Source organism: Notamacropus eugenii, chromosome 3, assembly GCF_028372415.1.
Source record: "Notamacropus eugenii isolate mMacEug1 chromosome 3, mMacEug1.pri_v2, whole genome shotgun sequence".
Classification (NCBI taxonomy): domain Eukaryota; kingdom Metazoa; phylum Chordata; class Mammalia; order Diprotodontia; family Macropodidae; genus Notamacropus; species Notamacropus eugenii.
In genome coordinates this window covers 157,835,607-157,860,943 of record NC_092874.1, presented here as the reverse complement: position 1 = coordinate 157,860,943, position 25,337 = coordinate 157,835,607, and the positions used below count along the sequence as shown (strand labels likewise).

The window sequence follows — 25,337 nt, the reverse complement described above, 5'->3', positions numbered from 1 at the left end:
AAATAGACACAGAGTCTTTAGGCTACTCCAAACCACTGAGAGAGTGTCTTCATTGGTAGTGCAATTGCCACTTTCATTTTTCATACTAGTAATTTGATTTTCTTTCCTTTTTTTAAATCAAATTAATCAATGGTTTACCTATTTTATTGTTTTTTCCCATAAATTTAACTTCTAATTTTATTTATTAGTTCAATGGTTTTCTTACTTTCAACTGTATTAATTTCTGCTTTGATTTTCAGAATTTCCAATTTGGTGTTTATTTGGGGATTTTTAATCTGTTCTTTTTCTAGTTTTTTAAGTTGCATGTCCAGTTCATTGATCTGCATTTTCACTGTTTCATTGATGTAAGCAATTAGAGAAATACATTTCCTCTTAAGCACTGCTTTGGCTGTATCTTGTAAATTTTGGTATGTTGTCTCATTGTTTTTATTTTCTTTAACGAAATAATCAGTTTTTTCTATGATTTGTTCTCTGACTTACTTATTTTTTAGGATTAGCTTATTTAATTTCCAACTATTTCTAATCTCTCTTTCTATTGCCCATTATTGAATGTAATATTTCATCATGATCTGAATAGGATGCATTTAATATTTCTGCTTTTCTACTTTTGATTGTGTTATTTACATCTTAAACATGATCAGTTTTTGTGTAGATTTCATGTCCTGCTGAGAAAAAGATACATTCCTTTCTATTCCCATTCAATTTTCTCCAGAGATCTATCCTATCTAACTTTTCCAGAATTTTATTCATCTCCTTAACTTCGTTCTGTTTATTTGTTGTTGTTGTTGTTGTTAGATTTATCTAGTTCAGAGAGGGGAATATTGAGGTCCCTCACTAGTGGTTGGTTGTTGTCTTTTGTTCTATAAGAGGACCAAAATGATTTCACCATGATAAAACAGAGTTTCAATCTGTACGACTGTGGTTGATCAAACCAATACGAGCTTGGAATGTTTCCTTTTAGTCTTCCTTCCTTTTTCTTCAGTGACTTAGAAAAGAAATGTTCAAGGAGGAGTCAAGATGGTGGAGTAGAAAGATACATATATGCTAGCTCCTAACTCACAGCTCATAAAATACCTGTAAAGAAGAACTAGCAACAAATTCTGGAGCAGCAGTAGCCACAGAACAACAGAGTGGAGGAGATTTCTATTACAGAGAGACCTGAAAAACTGATACAAAAGGTCCATCGCGCACCAGACCTGGAGCAGAGCCCAGCCCTGCCTTGGCCGCGTGGCACTGAGAGTAACAGATCCGAGCAGGCCCCAGGGACAGAATCTCTAGCAGCTGCACAGCTCCCTCCACCCACAGGCACCAAAGGTCAGTGAGAGGGTCTTTTTGGCTGGCCAAGAGGGGAGTGGGGTGTCCCCATAATTCAGGCCCCCTCAGGAGGCAGCAGCGGAGGCAGCAGCAGACAAGGGCTCCCAAAGCAGGAAGGAGCTCAGATCCATTGTTGAAGGTCTCAGCATAAACCTCCTGAGGGAACTAAGCTCCATGTGGCAGCCCTGCCCTCACCTGAGCACCTGAACTTAATCTCACACTAAATAGCAGCCCTGCCCAGCCAAAGCCCTAAGGCTGGGAAGCAGCATTTGAATCTCAGACCCCAAGCACTAGCTGGGTAGATCTGGAGGTGAGGTGGGTGTGGAGAGGAAACTCAGAAGTCAAATAACTGGCTGAGAAAATGCTTAGAAAAGAGGGAGGAAAAAGACCATAGAAGGTTACTCTCTTGGTGAACAGATATCTCCTCCTATCCTTTCTGATGAGGAAGAACAATGCTTACCATCAGGGAAAGACACAGAAGTCAAGGCTTCTGTATCCCAAACATTCAAAATAAATATTCAATGGGCTCAGGCCATGGAAGAGCTCAAAAAGGATTTTGAAAATCAAGTTAGACAGGTGGAGGAAAAACTGGGAAGAAAAATGAGAGAGATGCAAGAAAAGCATGAAAAGCAGGTCAACACCTTGCTAAAGGAGACCCAAAAAATGCTGAAGAAAATAACACCTTGAAAAATAGGCTAACTCAAATGGCAAAAGAGGTTCAAAAAGGCAATGAGGAGAAGAACACTTTAAAAAGCAAAATTAGACAAATGGAAAAGGAGGTTCAAAAGCTCACTGAAGAAAATTGTTCTTTCAAAATTAGAATGGAACAGATGGAGGCTAATGACTTTATGAGAAACCAAGAAATCACAAAACAAAATCAAAAGAATGAAAAAATGGAAGATCATGTGAAATATCTCATTGGAAAAACAACTGACCTGGAAAATAGATCCAGGAGAGACAATTTAAAAATTTTGGGACTACCTGAAAGCTATGATCAAAAAAAGAGCTTAGACATCATCTTTCATGAAATTATCAAGGAAAACTGCCCTGAGATTCTAGAACCAGAGGGCAAAATAAGTATCCAAGGAATCCACTGATCACTGCCTGAAAGAGATCCAAAAAGAGAAACTCCTGGGAACATTGTGGCCAAATTCCAGAGTTCCCTGGTCAAGGAGAAAATATTGCAAGCAGCTAGAAAGAAATAATTCAAGTATTGTGGAAATACAATCAGGATAACACAAGATCTAGCAGCTTCTACATTAAGGGATTGAAGGGTGTGCAATATGATATTCCAGAAGTCAAAGGAATTAGGACTAAAACCAAGAATCACCTACCCAGCAAAACTGAGTATAATGCTTCAGGGGAAAAAATGGTCTTTCAATGGAATAGAGGACTTTCAAGCATTCTTGATGAAAAGACCAGAGCTGAAAAGAAAATTTGACTTTCAAACACAAGAATGAAGAGAAGCATGAAAAAATAAATAGCAAAGAGAAGTCATAAGGGACTTACTAAAGTTGAACTATTTACATTCCTACATGGAAAGACAATATTTGTAACTCTTGAAACTTTTCAGTATCTGGGTAGTTGGTGGGATTACGCACACACACACACACACACACACACACACACAGATGGAGAGCACAGAGTGAATTGAATAGGATGGGATCATCTCTTAAAAAAATGAAATTAAGCAGTGAGAGAGAAATATATTGGGAAGAGAAAGGAAGAAATGAAATGGGGCAAATTATCTCTCATAAAAGAGGCAAGCAAAAGACTTTTTAGTGGAGGGAAAAAAGGGGAGGTGAGAGAAAACCATGAAGCTTACTCTCATCACATTCAACTAAAGGAAGAAATAAAATGCACACTCATTTTGGTATGAAAACCTATCTTACAGTACAGGAAAGTGGGGGAGAAGGGGATACGCAGGGTGGGGGGGATGATGGAAGGGAGGGCAATGGGAGGAGGGAGCAATTTGAGGTCTACACTTGGGGAGGTACAGGATCCAAAGAGAGAATAGAAGCAATGGGGATCAAGATAGGATGGAGGGAAATATAGTTAGTCTTACACAACACGATTATTATGGAAGTCATTTGCAAAACTACACAGGTATGGCCTATATTGAATTGCTTGTCTTCCCAAAGGGAATGGGTGGTGAGGGAAGGATGAAGAGAAGTTGGAACTCAAAGTTTTAGGAATAACTGTAGAGTACTATTCTTGCTACTAGGAAATAAGTAATACAGGTAATGGGGTATAGAAAGTTATCTGGCCCTACAGGACAAAAGATAAGATGGGGACAAGTGAAAGGAGGGATGGTGGAAGAGAGGGCAGATTGGTGATAGGGGCAATTAGAATTCTCGGTATTTAGGGGTGGGGAGAGGGGACAAATGGGGAGAAAATTTGGAACCCAAAATTTTGTGAAAATGAAAATTAAAAGTTCAATAAATAATTTTTTTAAAAAAGAAATGTTCAATGAATCTCTTTTCTTTTCTCTTTTTTTGCTAACCCTATCTCTCTTCCTTCTCACTCTTCTCCCTTTCTAACTTTTAACAAATATTTGTCTTCAAGCAAGACTAATTCCTTCACTGGTTCTGTTAGAAAACGTATGCCTCATTTTGTACCTTGAGTCTATCCACTTTCTGTCAGGAAATAGATAGCATGCTTCATCTCTGGTCCTCAGATATTGTGACTGATTATTCTTTGGATCAAAGTTCTTGTATCTTTCCAAGTTGTTTAAGTTTTTGTTGTTGTAGAAATTATTCTCCTGGTTCTACTCACTTCAGTGCATAAGTTCAGACAAATCTTCCAAAGTTTTTCTGAAAGCATCCTTTTCATCATTTTTTACAGCTCAATAATATCTCATTATATTCAGACACTGTAATTTGTCTAACCATTCTTCAATGACTGGGCACCCTCTCTTAATTTCCAGTTCCATGCTATAACAAAAAGAGTTGCTTAAATATATAGTTTTCGTATGGACCCTTTCCTTTTTTATTTGGTCTCTTCAGAATATAGGAATGCATGTCTCTCTTAATACACATGAAATAAGTTCAACAATCATGCTTGCTCTCATGGAGTTTCAAGCCTCCTGTCATCTCCTATAAGACTGATTTGAATTGGTATTTTACTTGTAATTAACTTTGCTTATGTTTGCATTCAGAGATTCTGTAGATTGATTTAATATGACATTAAAGATGTTCTATTCTAAGTTGTTCATTTTAAAGATAAGTAAACTGAGTACCAGAAAACTGAAGTGATGTGCCCAAGATTACTCAAGGAATTAGTAGCATAAGTGAATTTCAACAAAGCTCTTTGGACTGTAAAACCAGTTCTCTTTTTTTCTATACTGCACTCTCTCCATTTTGTCTTCCCAACAATATTGTACATTTTTAAAATTTAAATTAATTTTTTGAATAAGATCCACTTTCTCTCCTTCTAACCTCCCCCATTTAGAAAGCAAGAAAAAAATAGTGTGCTAAAATCATGTATAGTAAAGTAAACATACTACCTGATTGACCATGTCAAAAAAAATTTTGTCTCTGTCTACAATCTGTTGTTAACTGTAGAAATTATTCTTCTTGTTTTGTTCATTTCACTATGCATCAGTTCATTCAAGTATTCTCAGTTTTCTCTGTAACCATGCCCTTCATCATTTCTTAAGATAATTACCTTTCTGAGGGAAAGATACAGGCATTATACATGTTCTTTAGGATTGCTTCCATTTGAATTGTCTTGGGAAGATTGTGAAGATCACCTGGCAGGATAAAGTACCAGACACTGAGATCCTTACTTGAACTGAACTGCCAAGCATTTATACTATGCTTCAGAGAGTGCGACTCTTATGGCTGGCCACGTTGTTCAAGTACAAAACATGCACTTGCCAAAAAAACTATTTTATGCAGAACTCACATGGAACAGGTGTTCACATGGTGGTCAGAAGAAGTAATACAAGTACACTCTCAAGGTCTCAAGAAGTTTGGAATTGATTGGGTGACATGGGAGATGCTAGCACAGTACTGCTCAAACAATTCAAAGGAAACGTATTTAGGGAATACACCCCACATGTTCACATGGACCATCTGTGCCCCTTCTGTGGTAGAGCATTCTGAGCTTGTATTGGTCTGATCAGCCACCGTCAGACACATTGAAACTTGATTTTATCATAATAATGTCATTTTACTCCTCTTCAAGAAGGAAGAACAACTTAATTACTTAGAATGCCTACTATATACATAAGAACTTGTTCAGTCATTTCAGGCATGTTCAACTCTTCAATACCCCATTTGGGGTTTTCTTGGCAAAGATACTGGAGTGGTTTTCCATTTCCTTCTCCAACTTGTTTTACTGAGCAAAACTGAAGTAAACAGGGTTAAATACCTTGCCCAGGGTATACAGTGTCAGAGGCCAGATTTGAACTCAGGAAGATGTCTTCCTGATTCCAGACCTGGTGCTATATCCACTATACTACCTAGTTGCCCTACAGAAGAATTAATTATATTTAAACCTTTTTAGAATCAAAAATTATAAAGATGCATAGAAATTAGTATTTTTAAAATCAGCTTCCTGAGATCTTTCCAATATTCAAATTATTTTTATAAAGTAGTTGATAAATAAAAATGATTAAATTTAAATGAAACCTATCTTTTGATATATGCAATGTCTTGCATGTTTACAGGTAGCAGTTGGTACTCAACTGTTAGGTTGTCCAATGGAGAAGTGTTTTAAAGGTTTCTGGGATTGAATAAGCAGGATAATTGCAAAATTTTTAAAGTAACTCTGGCTTTTTGTACCTTTACATATCTCTAACAGAAGGATAAGAAGGCTGGTTCTATTTCCTAGGGTCATTGCCTGCACAATTTTTTTTTTTTTTTTACACCCACAAAGAAAGGTATAACTTGCCTGATTGCTCATGGCATCAAAGACCTATAACTGGAAGGACGTCAGAAGCAATATCATCCAGCTCCCTCTTTTGTTCAGATGATGAAACTGCAGCCCAGGATCATTTTGATTTACTTAAGGTCACGGGAGGCAAGGTTCTGACTCCCAAGTCAGCACATTTTCTCCTGTACCACATTGATCAAAAGGTCCCATCAATCATGCCAATTTTGCTCCCCAAGCTAGAGAGGCCCCTTACTATAGGGGCTGTGACATGTTAATGCTGTAGGGAGTAAAAAATTAAGCTTGAACATCTATCCTGGATTGTTTCCAAGGCAATAGATGGATAGATGAGGGAGAAGGATAGATGAGAACAAGATTGAGAGCAAGAGTGAGAGAGAAATATTTACTTAGTGATGGGTTTGGCTAGAGTCACCCATCACAAGAGTACGTCTTAGGGTTTCTTAAGGTTGGTAAGGACACTGGTGAGGAAGCAGAGGAATCCAGAGTGTGAGTTGAAGTAGGAGAAAGTGTACTTCCCAATAGGCACTCACTGTCAATGTTTCTATTTTGACCACATGGCCACCCCTTAGGGATACCAGTGCATATGTGTGTGTGTGTGTGTGTGTGTGTGTGTGTGTGTGTGTGTGTAATGGTGAGTGAGAGCTTTAAGTATCTAATCCTATAATGAATCTTACTTGTATGGGATTAAGGATGCTTGTAATTTCGACAAATTTGGAAAAACTTCTGCACTCATCTTGCTTACAATATTTATAATTATTTCACTTCTATTAATGCTCTCCAGCTGAACATAAGTATGTGGCTTTCTTTAGTTTAAAACAGTGGATTTATAATAGTCAATGGTGATGTTATGCATATAAATCCTTGACGATAGCTAATGCTGAGATTTCAAAAACTTATTGGAGGAAAACCATAAACTCTCCTTCTCCCCCTCAGGCTAATATCTGAAATTTTACCTTAAACATCATCCATATTATTTCAGGCTATGTTTCCTGGGAGACATACTTCAGTTGCATCTATATCTTATTCATAGCCAAGACCAATGAGAAAAAAAGCAACAAACTTAACATGGCATCACCTAATTGTCCTAGAGTAGTACGTCATTTGTATTCAGAATTCAGAGCTCTAAAGCTATGTGAAAATGCCAATTATGATAGGGACCATGTGAAAAGTTAAGAGAAACAGTGTTTCGGTGATAGAAAAAAACCCTAATTTCCAGAGTTCTCTAGCCCTTCTATAGATTTCTAATGGAACAAAGAGAAGTATCCTTTATTAAAAGGCAAGGATAAAATACCAAATATCTGGACACTTTGGAAAGTCTTATATGCAAGCCAAAAAGTTTTTTAATAAAGTTAGAATAATTTTAGAGCTAGAAAGAATCCTAAATATCACTTATCCTAACCCCTTCATTTTATAGGAGAAGAACTGGGGTAGCTAGGTGGTGCAGTGGATAGAGCACCAGTGCAGGAGTCAGGAGGACCTGAGTTCAAATCTCACCTCAGACACTTGACACTCACTAGCTGTGTGGCCTTGGGCAAGTCATTTAATCCCCATTGCCTCATCCTGGGTCATCTCCAGTCATCTTGATGAATATCTGGTCACTGGATTCAGATGGCTCTGGAGGAGAAGTGAGACTGGTGACCTGCACAGCCCTCCCTCACTCAAAACAAAGTCAAGTGCAAGTCACATCATCATTTCTCTGATGGCACGGTCTTCTTTGGCAACGAAGGACGAACACACACATAGGAGGAGAAATTGAGTGCCAGATGGTTTAAGGTTTGCCCAACATCATAGTTGGTTCAGTGGATAGAGGGCCTGGAGTCAGGAGGATCTGAGTTAAAATTTGGCCCCTTTATCTTCATAAATATAGTGAAAATATCGGTGTTAGACTTCCATTGTAATTCAGTCAAATAAACAAAATAAAGAAATTATCGTTACATTCCCTCCTGTGTGGTTTTGTGGTTGTTTCTTAGAACAGAACATTTAACTTTAGGTCTCTTTGTGCCATCTAGTGGCTACTTCAGGAACATATTAGAAATCCAGTGGGTAAGAGATGAAGTAGATTGGTGGGGCCCTGGAATCTTGCTTGCTATTTCTTCCTCTAGCATCGAATCTATTGAAAGGGAAATTTTTCTAACATTTGACGATATTACTGTTAAGTCACTGTTGTATTTAATGTGTGACATTTTTACTTCATATGTTCTTATAGTGAAGGGGATGATGAAAGAAATAGGGAAAACTGAGTTCACGTATAAAAAGAAAAGACCAGGCTTCATCAAGGGGAAGAAGTGAAATAAGGAGGTAGGAAAAAATGAAGCCTGAACGGCACAAGAATGTATTCTGTGGTATGAGGAGATAGGGACAAACTCATGCCTGTTAAGGCCCAAGGAATTGATCTCAGATTATATGACTGATCTATTGCAGAATGATGGAAGATTCATGAAATACTGGGAAACAAATAACATGGTCAAGCTAAAGCTAACATCTAGGGTGCTAAATGGCATATTTTCAGAATATTTGATTATTAGTGGAGCTATTGTGGGAGGGGTTGCAATTAGTTTGGCTTAATCCTTATGGGAAAAAAATGTTTCATTCCGTAAAACAATAAAAAGACCATTATGGTAATCTATTTTATTTGGGTAGCATGTTGCTTCTTGAAGAGAGAGAGAGAGAGAGAGAGAGAGAGAGAGAGAGAGAGAGAGAGAGAGAGAGAGAGAGAGAGAGAGAGAGAGACAGAGACAGAGACACAGAGACAGAGACAGAGACACAGAGACAGAGACAGAGACAGAAACAAAGAGACAAGCAGAGAGCGAGAGACAGAGAGAAAAGTTCTGAAATACCTTCTAGCTCTATTATCTATGACTTTATTATCACAGGGTTGGAGAAGGTGTTCAAAATCCTGAAGCTGTGTGAACTTGGGCAAATCACTTAAACTTCCTGATCCTTCATTTCCTCCTGTGTAAAATGAATCTGTTGAATTACATGGCCTTGGGGGTCCCTTTCAGGTCTATATCAGTGAATATTTAGGGAAACTATATTGAATTTGGGACTGGATGGAAGACTCTCTGCTACTGATCTGATCAGAAAATGCTGATAATTCTTATCAACACCTTAAGCTTGAACAGTGTAATTTCCTCTGGAGAACACAATACTGGTGAATAAATATTGCAGGATAGAGTCCAACCACAACGCCGAAGTCCTTATCTCTGTAAAGCATCTTAATTGGATGAAGTGGGTGAAATAGATGATACTTTTCAGTTGTTGCATTTGGATCTTTTGCCCCATGTTAATTTAAGAAATAATCACTTCACCTGATAACTTGCCTGGAACAAGGATTAATTTTCAGGAAGTTATTGGATTATTGAGGAGTTAAATGCGAACCTTTTGGTATGAACATTCCTATACTGAGGAAAGGTACAGACACTTGACCTTGAGGTAGCATCTATTGTTTTATTGTCATGATGGGGTTGTCAACAAGATTCCAAGTTGTGTCAACTCACCAAGTTACACCATCCTATAGATTCACTTTATTATTTTAATCTGAAATTGATATTAGAGACTTTAAGAGTTCCAAAGCATCGATGTTTATAATTCCCTTAGGAAGTTATTGACACACATTGTTCACACTAAATAGATTCCCTTTGTAGTCCTATTTCTTCTAGGTGGGAAATAAACAGAATCACAGTGATATTATCATTAAGTAACAAAGCAACTGTAAAACTCATTTCAAGATTATATAGAACTTTTAAAATTTACCAGAGTCTTATATTATTTGTCCCATAGGACTATGTATAAATTGAACAGATTCCTTCCTGGGTTTTGTCATATGAGAATACTTTGGGAAGCAGCATAGTTCAGTGAAAAAAATGTTCTGGCTTTGGAGCTAAAGAATCTGAGTTTAAATCTGGATGCTAACACTACTGGTATGATTTTAGATAAGTCATTTAAACTCCCTGAAGCCTCTATTTCCTCATCTGTATAATGAGGACATTGGACCATATCTCCAAGGTCCTTTATTGATCTAATTCTGTCATTCTACAATGAGAAAGTACATTTAAATGTTAACAAAATTAAATGGAATTAAAGGCACAAAATTATGAATCCACACAATCTAAAGAGGATGTCTATACAACTAAAATCAAAGTAATAACTTGTCCATAAAATATTCAAAATGGCAAAATCAATGGAGAAAAGGAGGAAGAAAGGAGAAAACACTTATTGCTTTTTTTATTAATAGAAACTTATTTATTTTCACACATTTCAAAATGGTGCTATTTGGGGGCCATGAAGATGAAAGGCAGAATGTTTTGTATCTTCAATATAAATATAATTTATTAACTCATTTGGAAATGATTAATTCAGTTACCCTGCAAAACAAATAAGAATGAGGGTACCTATGGAGGCAGGGACAATGTAATTCAATTAATACATAGGTAAAGAGTTAAGAATTTCATAAGTATCCAGAATGCAGTCAGGATGATACCAAACATCCTAGATTTCCATAGTTTTGCGGGGGAGGAAAAAAAAAAAAGAAAAATGTTTACTACTCTTCCCCTGTTCTGGGTGACTTCAAATAAAAAACTGGGCCATCATGCCATTCAAATTAAAATCTAAGAGGAAAAACAATGCTTTGTATATAGCTCAGATATTTATCATGGGTAATAAAAAATACAGAAAATAATTGAGACATTAATGCACACACACACACACACCTTATAGACAAGCATTACTCCCTTTTACAAACTTAGATTTCAATATAGAAACAGGCTGTATATAACTACATCTGTTGTTTTCACAAATAGCGCTAAATATATATATATATGCATATATATTATATATAATATAGTTTTTTTTCCTGAGAATCCCAGCACAATGCCTTTTCCCCCTGGTTTCTCAGTTCACATATTAACAACATGAAGCATTTATTTTGTCTACAAAAAACAGATGTTTTTTGAATGGCAAATTTTTATGCATAAAAACCAGTTTTCAAGGATTTTCATGATTTTCTGTAATTAAGATGAAGGATGAAAAATGCTTTTCTGTCACTCCATATAGTTTTGTGTTTTTAAAAAATCATGCATTTCACCCACATACAATTACAAATCACCAAACATTTAACCCCACTGAAAACTAGTCATTCATTTGAAAAAAGCCACTATTTTTGCCCAAATGCACAAGAAATAAAACTATCAAAAACTCACTCATTTTTTTTTTTTAATATGAAAAGCATAACCTTGTCTGTTTTGTATTGTCTTTTCAAAGATGAAACAGTTTTCGGTTCACTATGGAACCTTTTCAATACAGACATCTTGCATGAGAATTTTCAGTCTTTGACAGTCATATAGAGAATTTTAAAAACTGAAATGTAATGTCTAGAATCAAAGAGGAACGCCATCAAGTTAAGGCTACATTTAAACAATTAATGCATATGGGAAAAGAACACGCCCAATCTCACCTCCCTGATTTCCAAGTGCTTGAATCAGGGCCAGCAGCCATTATGAATGTCATTAAGTTCTAGCAGTGTAACTCAGCTGAACGCAGGTCTAGATTTGTTTCAGGGAGTACTATTGACTTAGAGATTGGGGACTGGAGGTAGATTATATATTTCCTATCCCAAAACTATACTAGTCTAGTCCTTGTAGGCTCTTCTTAAGACATAAAAACATGTGGTTTGTTTATGTTTCATCTTCTAGAGAAGTATAAAATACGAAATGTTTCCATTGTAGGAAGCACATCTAAACTTTTTGTTAATTAAATGAGATTTCTTGAGGGTGACATGAATACATGTTATCTTCTAAGTTAATGAGTTTAGTTATCTTATTGATTGGTTATTGTCTGAAAATATATTTTGTACCTCAGAATAAAGTAGTAATTGTTTGATACACTGATATACATCTATATCTCCAAATGATTAATTTTGTTAGATCTGAATTCTTTAAGGAGATTCCCCCTGTCCCATATGCCATAGTACTTATTGAGATCCTAATCTGTTACCAATTTTAATATGAAAAATGATAAACGTTCTGTTTCTTGGTTTTGTACTTAGTATAAAAATACATAATTATTTTGCTTCTATTTTCTATGCTAGAAACGTACTCTTTTTTCCAAGAAAATGAACTTCTTTTCTACCATACGCTGGTGTCATCAATAATCACATTAAAAAGTCAGTAATTGCTTCTACCAATGTGGGGGTGCAGGAACTCTACTCAAAGTACCTCAACTTCTATTTTTTGAAAGCGAACCAGAGAGGGAACTTTGCATGTTTCTGTCTTTTCTTCCCCAATTCTTCAGAAAAAAAAATACATAAAACAAATGAAGTTGAAGGGTAATTAGACACTGTTGATCAAATGTTAGCAAAACTTTAGTAGAGCCTAGATGAAGAAAGGAAACCTTAAAAAATTCAGGTGCTGGGAGAACAAAATAGGAAAGGTATACATCACATGAAAATGAAGGAATAGAGGGGTACAACAATAAAGAAGAGATTAATCAAAATAATTTGACTTTTCAATCAGTCCTTTTGGGAATTACTATGCAATCCTCAGTTCTAATGTCACAAATAACTTTATTAATATACACATTCTATCACTGATTATAGTCCATGAAAATAACACTTAGGATTCACATCCCTGATGACACTGCAGCATTCTGCTATAACCAGTCTTAAGTCTCAGATGCATGGGGGATATGAAGGACTATACTCACAAGCTTCCTAAAACAACTGAAAAGCATGGGGACAGTGTCCAAGCCCATATTCATGAAAATGAAAAGGCAGGTGATTGAATGGCTTTCCTTTTCATGAGCACAGGGTCAAGAACGGGGTTTACACTTGAGTAAAAAGTGGTTGATGCCTATTTGTTTCTGAATAGACTAAGGTAGAAACAGTGGTGCCAATATTCACATATTTCCCATTGGCTTTTCAGGTTGTTTCTTATGAAATGTTGGACTGACAGTTTTGAGAAAGAAAAAAACAAGTTGACTTATTGCCACCGACTATAGAGAACATGATTGGTTATAACTTTTTTACCCTAGAACACTGGAAAATCTCAGTCCTTGGGACTAACTTCAACTTTTGTGCTGAATCTCTTACCAGACATAGATAGGAGCAATTTTCTCATGTATAATTACATTCTATGGATTTTGCAACCAACTTAATCATGATACATTTTAAAAGATATGATGGGGGATGTAGAATTTTATTTAATGTAATGGCAACTTAATAATTGTCCTTCAGAAAAAAAATATTGCTTTAAGATCACCATCTCAGCTTCTCCTTATGTATAGTCTGTGCACACAAATTATGTTAAATTTGGATTTTTTGAGCCATTGTTACTGAAGATTCTGATTTTGACATAGCTATTCTCGGAATCCAAAGTGTCTCTAGTTACCTGTAAAAGGAGAAAAAAGAGGCAACAAGTTACACCCTTTTAAAGGTTGAAAAGTTGACAGCTTTTTTAAAGGGTATAAATAAATAGGCTGGTATTAAATACCAAGTCTCTAGGAGTCAGTATTTTTTTTTTTTTGTTACCCAACATTTTAATTCTCCAACCTGTGAGGCTGTTGAAAATTTATAAAAGAAAATCCTCTAGAACAACAAAAAAAATATTTTCTCAGTAGTAATAAAGAGAAAACTCTATCCCATTTCTCTTTGGCCTCCATGCTATAGAGCAAGGTGAAGAAATCAGGCTGATATATACCCTGGTCTTCCCAAAAGACTTAAAGTAACCATGACTTACTAAATAGAAGATTAATTTCATGATCTGGGATCAGATTTCAATGAAGGTAATATGATATAATGATATGAATCTGATATTCATTTTGCATATTCAATAAGCATTTATTAAATACCTACTATGTGCTAGGCACTGAACTAAGCTCTGGGGGTACAAATGGAGGTAGAAAATAGCCCCTGCCCTCAAGGAGCTTAAAATATGTAAATAAATATATACAAAACAATCTATATACAGGGTAAAGAGGAACTAATTAGGGAGAACACTGGGAGTTGGTGAAGGTTTTCTGTAGAAGGTGGTATTTTAGTTGACACTTAATAGAAGGTGGGATGGTCAATAGTCATAGTAGAGGAGGCAGAGCATTCCAGGCTTGGGGGATAACAGAGAAAAAACCTAGAGTGGAGAGGGATGGAGTGTTTTCTCATGGAACAATCAGTAGGCTAGTATCACTGGACTGAAGTATGTTTTAGGGAATAAAGTGTTAAGAAGACTGAAAAGGTGGGAGAGGGTTAGGTTATGAAGGGCTTTGAATGCCAAACAGAGCACTTTACATTTGCTACTACAGGCAATAGGGAGCCCCTGGAGTTTGCTGAGTAAGAAGGTGACATTATCAGACCTATGTTTTAAGAAAAATCACTTTAGTAGCTGAATGGAGAATGGATAAAATGGTATTAAAGAGTCTTTACTTTGTACATTTGTATATTTGACTCTTCAGTTTTTGGATAAGACAGAAAGACGGAGCAAGCTTTCTCTCAAGTATTACATTCTGTCTAATGTATGGTGACCATCTGATCCTCGGGAAGTCACTCAACTTCTCAACATATTGTGTTCAAGTCTTCCTTCTTCACATATTACCCATTTGATGCTGATCACTTAATTTAGCCACTCCATACTCTAGTCAACTCTATAAGGCTCCAAGTCACAGAAAGATACTGTAAAGTGCTTTACAAATAATAATTCATTTGAATCCTCATAACAACCCTGGGACGTAGGTGTTATCATTATTTCCTTTTTACAGTCGAGTAAATTGAGAGGTCAAATGACTTGTCCAGAGCCACACAGCTAGTAACCTTCTGAGGAGGCATTGGACCTCAAGTTTTTCAGACTGTACATCTACGAGATTTATTAGCTAACAACTGGAAATACCTTAATAGAAAGTTTGCAAGCCTGATTACACAAATTATCTCATTCAATCTTAACAACAACCTTGCAACACAGTGAGTTCTTAGTCATTAGAAATCTTCAATCAGAAGTTGGATGACCAATAACCATGATATTGTAGAATAGGAATGTTTACATCGAGAATGGTCTAATGGCCACTAAGGTGCCTTCCAGCTCTATGAACCTATAATGCTATGCCTTCACTACTTCGTACTTTATATCTATAAAGCCCATTAAAATTGAAACTGAAAGTTGAGTAGTTCAGACAGAAACTTTCACAGCTTTCAGTTGTATGACTCTTCTTTTGAATACCATGAAAACACTAAAAGTAAAGAACTATGTTATGTCATCAACAGGCTGCTGTTTTATTTGTTTGTTCATAGATGTACTTACTTATTTTATTTTCTTTGACCTGCATACACAATATGCTATCATGGATGCAACAAAGGTCACTAAACCAACAGCGAGTAAAATCATTTCTACCAGACCCAGGAGATTTATTTTGCCGGTTACTTGTTTCCTGAACATTTCTGCTTTCTCATCACCAATGGTACCAGTCTGAAACCAAAGCAAACAGTATTACTGATGAAGCAGTAAAATAAACAATAAGCATATAACACATTCTCTCCTCTTGCATTCTTGTGTGTGTCCATTTTCACACATGAAAGTATGCCTGAGAAGCTTAAGAAATTGTGATGAGTAACGAGGATTTACTTTGGCTAACTCAGGAAAAAAAGAGAATCATTGATTCCCTAAGAGAGAAACTTATATCCATGCCCTAGGTTTTGCCCACTAAAAGTTTTTACTCTTTGTGGATCAAGGTAGACTTGGGACAAAGATACATGCAAAGTATATTGAAACACCAATGTTGTTTCAATTTATTTCTTTTCCACTACTCTTTCCTCTTATTGTAAGTCGCTATTTCCACCAAATTCTTGTTTCTGTCCAGTTTCTTTCTCTTTTGCAAACAAGCTCAGAACTGAATGATCAGGTTTGAGCCAGGGCATGAAAACAGGAAGTTAGTGAACTATAGGCATTTTTACATGTTGCTTTCTCAAATTCTTTCTATTCTCAGTAAAGTACTTTGATAGTAACAATGGTCAATGAATGCCCAAGATTCTAACCAGCGGTAAGGCTGATGAGCTAGTTGTACAACATTGTCATCAGTCATTTGTTCCCCAGTATCAGAAGGAAAATTCAAACAGTCTTTTGGTTCATTCTCACTCCAGAGGCCCAAAGTATTTATTAGTTCTGTGTCCAGTTGTCTGGAATGATTAAAAAACAGTTTCAAAGGCTTTTACCAGTAATCTATCATATGATATTGGTGAACTTGTCCTTGACTTGGAATTATGAATACAAAATGTGACCAGACTGAACTAGGACCACTCCATGAAAGAGGCCCAATTTGCTAAGAGCCAAACAAATTTCAATGATTCTCTTTTGTGCAGTTCCTATTGCAAGACTCTCTACAAGCAGATATTGGAGATAAAGGTTTAAGACAATCCTAATGTTACTAATTGGCAGAACATATTCTTGCTTTGTCAAGATGAAGCAAAAATTTTATGTTCCTGTCCATTTTGGTCATATATTCAAATAAGAAAGCGCACACATGCACACATGTGCATGTGCACACGCACAGATGATCAATACTGCCTAAATTCATTGACATGTCCTTAGACTAAAATTCAATACATCCAATCTAAAATTCCAAACACATAATAAATATAGAACATATTTTTCAGTTAATGTGGAGGGAGGAGGGAGAGGTTTGGGGAAGATGTTAAGCTCAAAAAAGAGACCTGTCATTAAAAGACTTCTTTTAAAAAGAAAAATGTCCTGACTTTTTGTAATTAATATATTCAAAATACTCACCTCATTAAGCCAAAGAATTGGGATAATGTAGTTCCGTTTCAGTTTACTTAAAGTACTGTAACACAATGAGAGAGATTTTTAAAAACTGAAATATACATTATTCAATTCAGCCATTTATTAACCAACTTTTACATGTAATGAGTTATGGTAATTGCCTTAGGATTATAAAGATGAAAATAGATAGCTCCTAGCCATAAGAAACTTACAGTTTTCTGTGTAAGTTATAATCTGTACACCAACACCAAGTATAATAATGCAAGGTGTAATATAAGAGAGACAAATGACATATCTGGACAGAATGCTGTATACAAATGCGAGGAGGGGGTAGTGGTTAGGGGGCAGGGAAGGCTTCATGAAAGATCTGGCACCAATGGAAGGAAGAGAAAGAAGTCAAAAGATTGATTACCCAGAGGCACAAACTGACACGTAGATGTTAGAGAATACCTCATAATTCAATTTCCCAGAAGGTAGAGTGTATACTTAAGAGTTTAATGGGTTTGCCTCTGGCTATAGGGGCATTGATAAGAAAACCTTGGTGACCAATGGAGTTTTTTGCTGTTTTTTGTTTGTTTGTTTGTTTGTTTGTTTGCTTTGTTTTATTGAGTTACCCAACTTTCCCTAGTTTCTAAGATCCTGTCCCTGACTTTGTACTGACTTCAGAGGAGAAAGAGGAAGAAAAGTCATCCTGTGAGGCTTTAGGGGCAGGAAGAGCTATCAGCGTCGGTCTATAATTACCAGGAGGAGAGGATACTAGAAACATACAGACTATTTAGATCAAAAGTTAAAACTGGGACATAATCTGCATTGCTGACTAAGGCACAAGTTAGGAAAAATGTAGATGGTGAGCAACAAGAGATCTCAGCTGGCTGACAACTTCCTTGTCTTTCTCTGTGAACTTAAAGTTTGCTCACTGTTAGGACCCTATTCCCCACCCCTTAAAAATCAAATAATAGGAACAAAAAGAAATCAACCAAAAAAAAAAAAACACCTTAACTTCCTGTTCCTTTACCTTGACCTCTGCAAAGTCTATGGAAATCATTGACACTGAAAGGTTTCAATTTTTCTATTTTACTTTGATTATTTATGTTGGCAAAGATGCTGATTTTTACTTTGGTTATCACATGAATTATTTGAAAGAGGAAGGATGGATTTCTACTTACAAAGGTGACTACATATATGTATGTGTGGATGCGTGTGTATACATATGTGTATGTGTCTATACATAAACATATACACATACATATATATGTATACATGAATATATATATGCGTATAAAATGTTATAGTTTGCTCAGCTACACTGGATTAGGGCCATAGTCAAAGAATCAGTTCTGGTGTTCTTTCCACATAACTTTCCCTTGCAATGGTATCTGAGCCTAAGAAATATGCCTTGAAATCATAAGGAAGTCCATAAGCTGGAGAGAAAAAGTGCTTTCAATCTAATGGGATATAGGTGGTTGGATGCCTTTGAACCATATCAGTCAACAAGAATTTAGGTATAATAGTATGTGCCAGACATTATTTTCCAAGCCCTTACAAGCTGTTGAGTAACAAGTACAAAATTTAACCCAGTCAGAGGAAGGGCCAGATGATGAATTAGCTTTTAAAAAGGGTTAGTGCCTAAAGCTGTGTGCTTATAGGGAGAAAGCTCCTGCCCTTGCTTATTAGCTGCCCCAATAGTTAGATGAGTAACCTGGAAAGGTGAGGGCCAGATGATGGAAAACTTTAGGTTCTAAAGGAGTTTGAATTTTCCCTCCTTGGCATTAAGCAGCCATTGAAGGCTTTCAAGCAGAGGAGAGAGGAAGGTGTCTACACATTAAGAATATTATTTTGGCAGTTGGATGAGGTACTATAAAGAGAAGAGACTAGTGGCAGAGACACTGCTCCAGAACAAAAGTGATGAAGGCTTGAAGTAGGGTGTGTGAGGAGCCATTAGAGGAAAGATGAAAGAGATACTGTGGACATCATCTGGCCACAAACAGTGAAGAAAGTGCAGGAGAAAGAGGAGGAATTAAACGTTTCCTGTCTAGGTGACTGAGAGATTGACAGTTCCATTAATAGATGATAGCAAGTACAAAGAACTTTAAAGAGAGGAGAGGAGGTCAACTCCACATGACACAAAGTTTGATGCAATAGCAAGACTTTCAGGGGGAGATGCTCAACAGAAAGTGAAAGGTACGAGAGCAAAATACTCAAGAGGGGTTATAAAGTTTTTTTCAAAATCCAATAGTTTAAATATTCATCATTTAATTTCCATTTAATGATTGTCAGACCTATATATTTGAAGTATTTCTTGTTGTTTTTCAGTCCTGTCTGACTCTTTGTGACCCTGATTTGGAGTTTTCTTGACAAAAATACTGGTGTGGTTTACCATTTCCTTCTCCAACTCATTTTACAGATGAGGAACTGAGGCAAACAGGGTTAACTGGGTCACACAGCTAGTAAGTGTCTGAGACCAGATTTAAACTCAGGAAGAAGAGTCCACCTGACCTAGTACTCTGGCAGGGGATACTCTGTCCTGTTTCAATTGTTTATAATGTGTCATTTAGACTCCACGCAGCTGAGATGAAATTATTCAGTGAAAGTCATTTGCAAAATAACTGAAAAATAGATATGTTGTTTATAAACTCAATAACATTTGAAATTTGACATTTTATAGGTTCAATCCTCTAGCTCCATTTGATCTAATTAGAAGAGATTATTTTTTCATCCATGTTAAAATTCTAAACCGGATCCAAAAAACTTACTCAATTTTTTTTACTGGTTTAACAAGAATGTTAACCTGCAGTCGTTTTGCAAATCTCAGAGTAAATCCAGTGATCTAAAACAAAATAAAAATGAAATAAAATTACCCATCCAGGCTTATATGTTGACTATCTGGAATATATGATTAGATTACTTATAAAATAATAACATTAGTAATAACAATAATTATATGGCAATTTAGAGTTTGTAAAGCACCTTATATATACTATCTCATTTACTTTTCATAGCCCACAATTTTTTTTTTTTTTTTTTTTTTTTACAGATGAACAAACTGAAGCTGACAGAGGTAACTTTGATCTGCCCAGGATCACATGACTAGTAAGTGTCTGAGCCAGGATTTGTACTCAGGTCTTCAAGTTCATCCTCTATCAGTTCAACCCAGTGTGCATGTATGTGTATGTATAAGTGTGTATTTATATTTATAATGTTTATCTATGCATATACATGTGTTTTCTCTATATAGATAGGCTTGTGTGTATAAACATTTCTTTACATATATGTGAATATATGTGTATTCACATGCAAAGAACAAATCTGCAGACATGATTAGAACAACCAGATTGTATTATTCAATTATTTTGTGTTTGATAAATTGAATCAGAAACTTATCCATACTATGTAGTCATTAAAATAACAAAATAATATGATTAATTCTTATCTCTAAAAGATATATTGATAGTTTGGAAATTAAGGCAATACAGAAGACTTGTGATCTGTATTGCTGGGGAGTGTGCCCATGTTGGTGAAATAATAGATTCTTGAAATATTGAGGAAAACATTAAATTCTGATTTGAACCAAAAAAAATTGCCTTATAAAAGTTTGTCTGCTTACAAATTGAAATGGGATTATCTTTGACATTGTATGAGCATCATTTAGATCATAAAGGTAGAGACCTGCAAGGGACTTCAGAGGTCACTTGATTTTATAGATGAGAAAATAGTTCCTGGGAAGTTTAGTGACTTGCTCAAGAACATGTAAGTCATAAGTATCAGAGGCAGGATGTGAATCCTGATCCTCCAACTCCGTTGTACTAGGTAGAAAATCATCCTTTATTATTAGTAGTTACAATAATTTACATTTTACAGAGGGAAACAAGGCACACATATTGGAGAGATAATTAATCTTGGAGCCAAGAAGACCTGGTTAAAGTCCCATGTCTGTCACATTCTGGCTATATGAATACCAATGGAATCCCAAACCCAAGTGCTATCCCAAACCTTTATAAAGTTTTAACAAAGCACTTTACAGCTTTGATCTCCTTTGATCCTCAAAATAACGTTATAAATAGCACAAGTATTAGAATCCCATTTTACTGATGAACAAAGTAGATTCAAAGGTATTAACCACCCTTCCAAAGTCACACAATTAATTGAACCCACGTCTGACTTCAAGTCCATTGATTGTCCTTTCTATTACAGGATGCTGATTCCCAAAAGGGGATCATAAGGAAAACTTTATAAATTTAGAGGAGACATGAAGACATGAAATGAATTGTGGATAACATATATACGCTTATTGGGTACAAATGGATTTTTAAATATATTTCTAATCACAGGATTATTATCCTTTGTACATTTGCTTACAGGTTCAACATCCAGGTATGTCCGGTGCTCCTCTTCATTTGGTGTTAACCCTTCTATGGGTTCTGGCACATCAGGGCTTGCATGGAGAAAGTGAGGAAGTGAAATGTACACTGGCTTTTCTGGAAGAAAATGCAAAAAAAACAAAAAATTGGACACTGATAAAACTATTTTCTTTTCAAACATCCACAAAAGCTGCCACAAAATAAATCATTAAATGGAAAATGCACCTTTGCTTCCAAGGCTAAACCGACAGAAAAAAAGTAAAGCATAATTTTCTTATGCTAGTGTCCGAAAATAGAGTTCAGAAGTGTACTACTGAGGTTAAATGCTGCAGGATGGATAGAGCACTGGCCTCTGAGGAAGGAAGAGTTAGGTGGGTTCAAGTCCTAGTTCTCATACTTAGAGAATGGGTAACCCTGGGCAAGTCACTTAACCTCTTAGTACCTCCAGGAAACTGTAAGACAGAAGGTTACAGTGCTAATCTACATTTGTAGTTCTCTATGTGGATGAATTCACAGCTCTGGTAAAATAAATAGTACCTTTTTAAGAAGGTAACTGACTATAGACAAGTTGATATTCATACTTCAATATGATCTCATTTTTGTAGATACTCTCTTCTAAGGGCATTTGGAGTGTATAATTATCTATATCTATGCCATTTTATCCTTTGTGATTCTTTTCCATTGTTTCTCATGGGAAAATGTTGTCTTAGAGGGCACCTGGGAATAATTGAAAGCATTACCCAACTTCCTAATGAACTCTTCCCCTATTCAATTTTGGGCTCAATTCATTACCCATTTTAAACATTTTTTTCTAGAAAGATGCACTAATGCACTTATTCAAGGGAGTGACTATCCAATCATACACATTAATTCAGAAAAATTGCTATTCACCCATTATCTCTTTCTTTTATATACTGTTAGTCTGACATCTTCTGTGTAATAATGGATTTCAAACATTTTAGAGATTGAAATATTAATGCAATGCTGTCCACCTCTCCCTTTTAAACCATTCATCTTTCATGACAGCAGTGAACACTTGTAGTGAAAATGCTTATCCTACTTGCTTGACATGAATATTCAGAATATCAATAAACAATAGCTACAGTTATGAAATTATTTTTATATGGTTTAAAGACATTATTAGAAGAGAGAGCCTTGAGGAATTCTGCTTGGCAAATGATCTAAAAAACATAAAAATATGCAACTTTAAGTGCTTTAAGGTTTTCAAAGTACTTCACAAATATTATTATCCTCACAACCATCCTGGGATTATTCCATTTTACAGATGAGGAAATTGAGTCAGACAGAAGTTTAAATGACTAGCCCATGGCCACCAACAAATAGTGTTTGAAGCAAGATTTGAACTTAGGTCTTCCAACTCCTGTTCCTGTACTATACCCACTGTGGAACCTAGCTAACATAATTTTACTATTTTTCAGTCATATCTGATTCTTCATGACCCCATTTGGGGTTTTCTTGGCAAAGATAATGGAGCAGCAGCTTGCCATTTCCTTTTCCAGCTTATTTTATGATGAAACAACCAGGGTTAAGTGACTTGCCCAGGATCACACAGTTAGCAAATGTCTGAGAACAGATTTGAACTGAAGAAGAATGAGTCTTATTGACTTCCAGGCCCAGCACTCTATCTGCTGTGCCACCTAGTTGCTCCTCTAACATCAGTAACACAATGAAATGTATCCATTTTGGATTCTGATGATGTGATCGTCTATAGGAAATCCTGCTTATTTCCTTCTTATTTTCAGTCAAGGATATCAGGACACATGTGTAGTCATATTACAATTCTCATGATAATTTTATTGAAGAAAGTAGGAAAATCAGTCCCTGAAACTGATATTCTCTCAATTAAATAAATAGTAAATCCATAGTATTCTGTCAAGTCACTTGGCATTTTCCCCTTTTATAGGCACTTTGAAAATTGATTTCTTAGTGCTCTAGATCATATAACCTATTCTTCCTAACTTTATTATTTTCAATGACTTGGATACTTTCTCATTTAGTACACTAGGGAATGAGATCTTAGTGTCCAAATATGGTAAATTCCACCACTCTCAAGAATGAATCTAGTTTCTTAAGCTATTTAAAAGAAATTTGCTACTAATTCTATTAGATGACACTTGTAGTTATAGGGTTTTTTTTTTAATTTGGAGCTAATAATTTCAAAATGTGAAAAGACAAATGGAAAAGTATATTTCCAAATGAAGTTTTGAAAATTTTGGGAAATGACCTGCTCAGAAATTGGACACTAGACTAGAAGACCTTGATCTCCTTTTAACTTCTCCTCCCACCTTAGCCTTTCCCACATACTTTAACTTTCTTCTTCCCCTTTCACCCCCCCCCCCATCCAATTCTTGGTAGTGGGAATACAATGTGTATATATTTACAAATACACGTTGTATATAAACACATATGTACATTTATACATATGTATATATATTTATATATATATGTGTAATACACATAATAAAGTGGGGTAAAATTCACAAGTAGATTCAGAACATAATATGATTGAAAAACTTATTCTAGAAATAATTTGGAGATAAATGAATTTGATGTAATTAAATATCATAGAGATAAGATAATCAGTAAAATCTAGATTCAAGTCATATCTTTGATTCATGTTTTCTATATAACCACAGGAAAGTTACTTAATCTCAGTGCTACAGGCAACTCGCTAAAGCTATAAGCTATTGATTAATTTCTGATCTGCATCACTGAAGAAAACTTTCACATCAGAAGGTCTATACCCTAATGAAATCAAGTACAGAGAAAAATAATATTAAGTCTACATGATCCATGGAGCTGTGGCTTAGAGAGTGAACAGAGTGGGAGGGGCAGGAGAAGAAGAAGATAAAGAAATAGCTCAAATGGAAAAGGGCAACGCAGGAAGCACAAGATATTATTCACTGAGTTACTTTCATTTTACTCATCCTAAAAGAGACATTAGGTAAGCAGACAACTGTTTACCCAATAGTAACTACTCATTTTCATAGAACATGGTAACCCAATTTTAAATGTGGAGACTTGCCTTTAAACAAATATTTTAATTACTGTTCTATACAATTTTTATCATTTTGTTCCAATCAATTTCAGAAGTTTGAGATATTCTGGGAATAAAAAAGTAAATTCTGAATGAGTGGCACTATTGATTCATAACAATAATATTTCACTCACTGTCTTTACAGCTGCTAATATCCAGGACACCAGCTGATGTACAGTTATTTGAGATAATTTTATCGGTGCAAAAGCATTCATTATCCGGATTTACAAGAGGAGATGCAAATGCCTTAGCTGGAAGGACAAATCTGTAGACTGGGATCCCTTTCAGATTGATCTCATTTTCAAATTCAGCATAGATTGACCTAAAAGTAGAAAACATATTACTTTGTTCCAGACACACTTAAAATTTACTTTGCAGATGTTCTCACATTTCTCCACAACCTTGCCCTTGGCTAGGGTAATAAAATACTCTTGTGAAATTTTTAAACTTTGCCTTACCCAGTGATGGCAAAATGTGGTTATGAAATGTTATAGTCTTACTAAGACCTAGAACCTGAAAATGAACTATTTTTTCTTCATGTCAAAAAAGAGAGGACATTTCAGCATTTGAATTAGAATTCTGAAAGGAATTCTTATACTTACATCCTATGTAAGTGGGCACATATTGTTTTAATATATTTATTCGGGACAAAGGTTGTTAAAAACAAAACAAAACAAAAAAACCTCTGAACTATAATGTCACCAAACAGATTAGCATAACTCCTCAGCATTTATGAAAAACCCTCTGAGGTTCCTTAAAAAGTATACTTGTCACTGGACAGTAGTGTTGGATTGAGAACAATAACAACTATAAGATTTAGGTTAAGGAAAGAAAAAGTAATTTTCTTTTAAACTGCCAGTAGATGACACTCTCCTACTTCTGAGATCAAGGTAATCCACCCTGAATTCCTTCAGCTCTCTTCCTCTTCAGAATTTGTTTTCAAATACATTTTCTTATCTA

General features: G+C 35.6%; 1 protein-coding gene across 5 annotated transcripts in view; it reads right to left on the bottom strand.

Annotated features, from left to right (window-relative positions):
- Positions 1-13,381: 13,381 nt before the first annotated feature.
- Positions 13,382-25,337, bottom strand: part of CD36 (CD36 molecule (CD36 blood group)) — a 122,860-nt gene continuing 110,904 nt past the window's right edge. For all 5 annotated transcript variants that reach the window (XM_072653206.1, XM_072653203.1, XM_072653204.1 and 2 more), the window contains 6 exons: positions 24,512-24,699; positions 21,318-21,436; positions 19,715-19,788; positions 16,968-17,022; positions 15,489-15,653; positions 13,382-13,592 (listed from right to left, as the gene is read on the bottom strand). In XM_072653206.1, coding sequence (XP_072509307.1) covers positions 15,489-15,653; positions 16,968-17,022; positions 19,715-19,788; positions 21,318-21,436; positions 24,512-24,699 — 601 coding nt within the window. In that variant the 3' untranslated portion in view covers positions 13,382-13,592. The remainder of the gene's footprint in view (positions 13,593-15,488; positions 15,654-16,967; positions 17,023-19,714; positions 19,789-21,317; positions 21,437-24,511; positions 24,700-25,337) is intronic.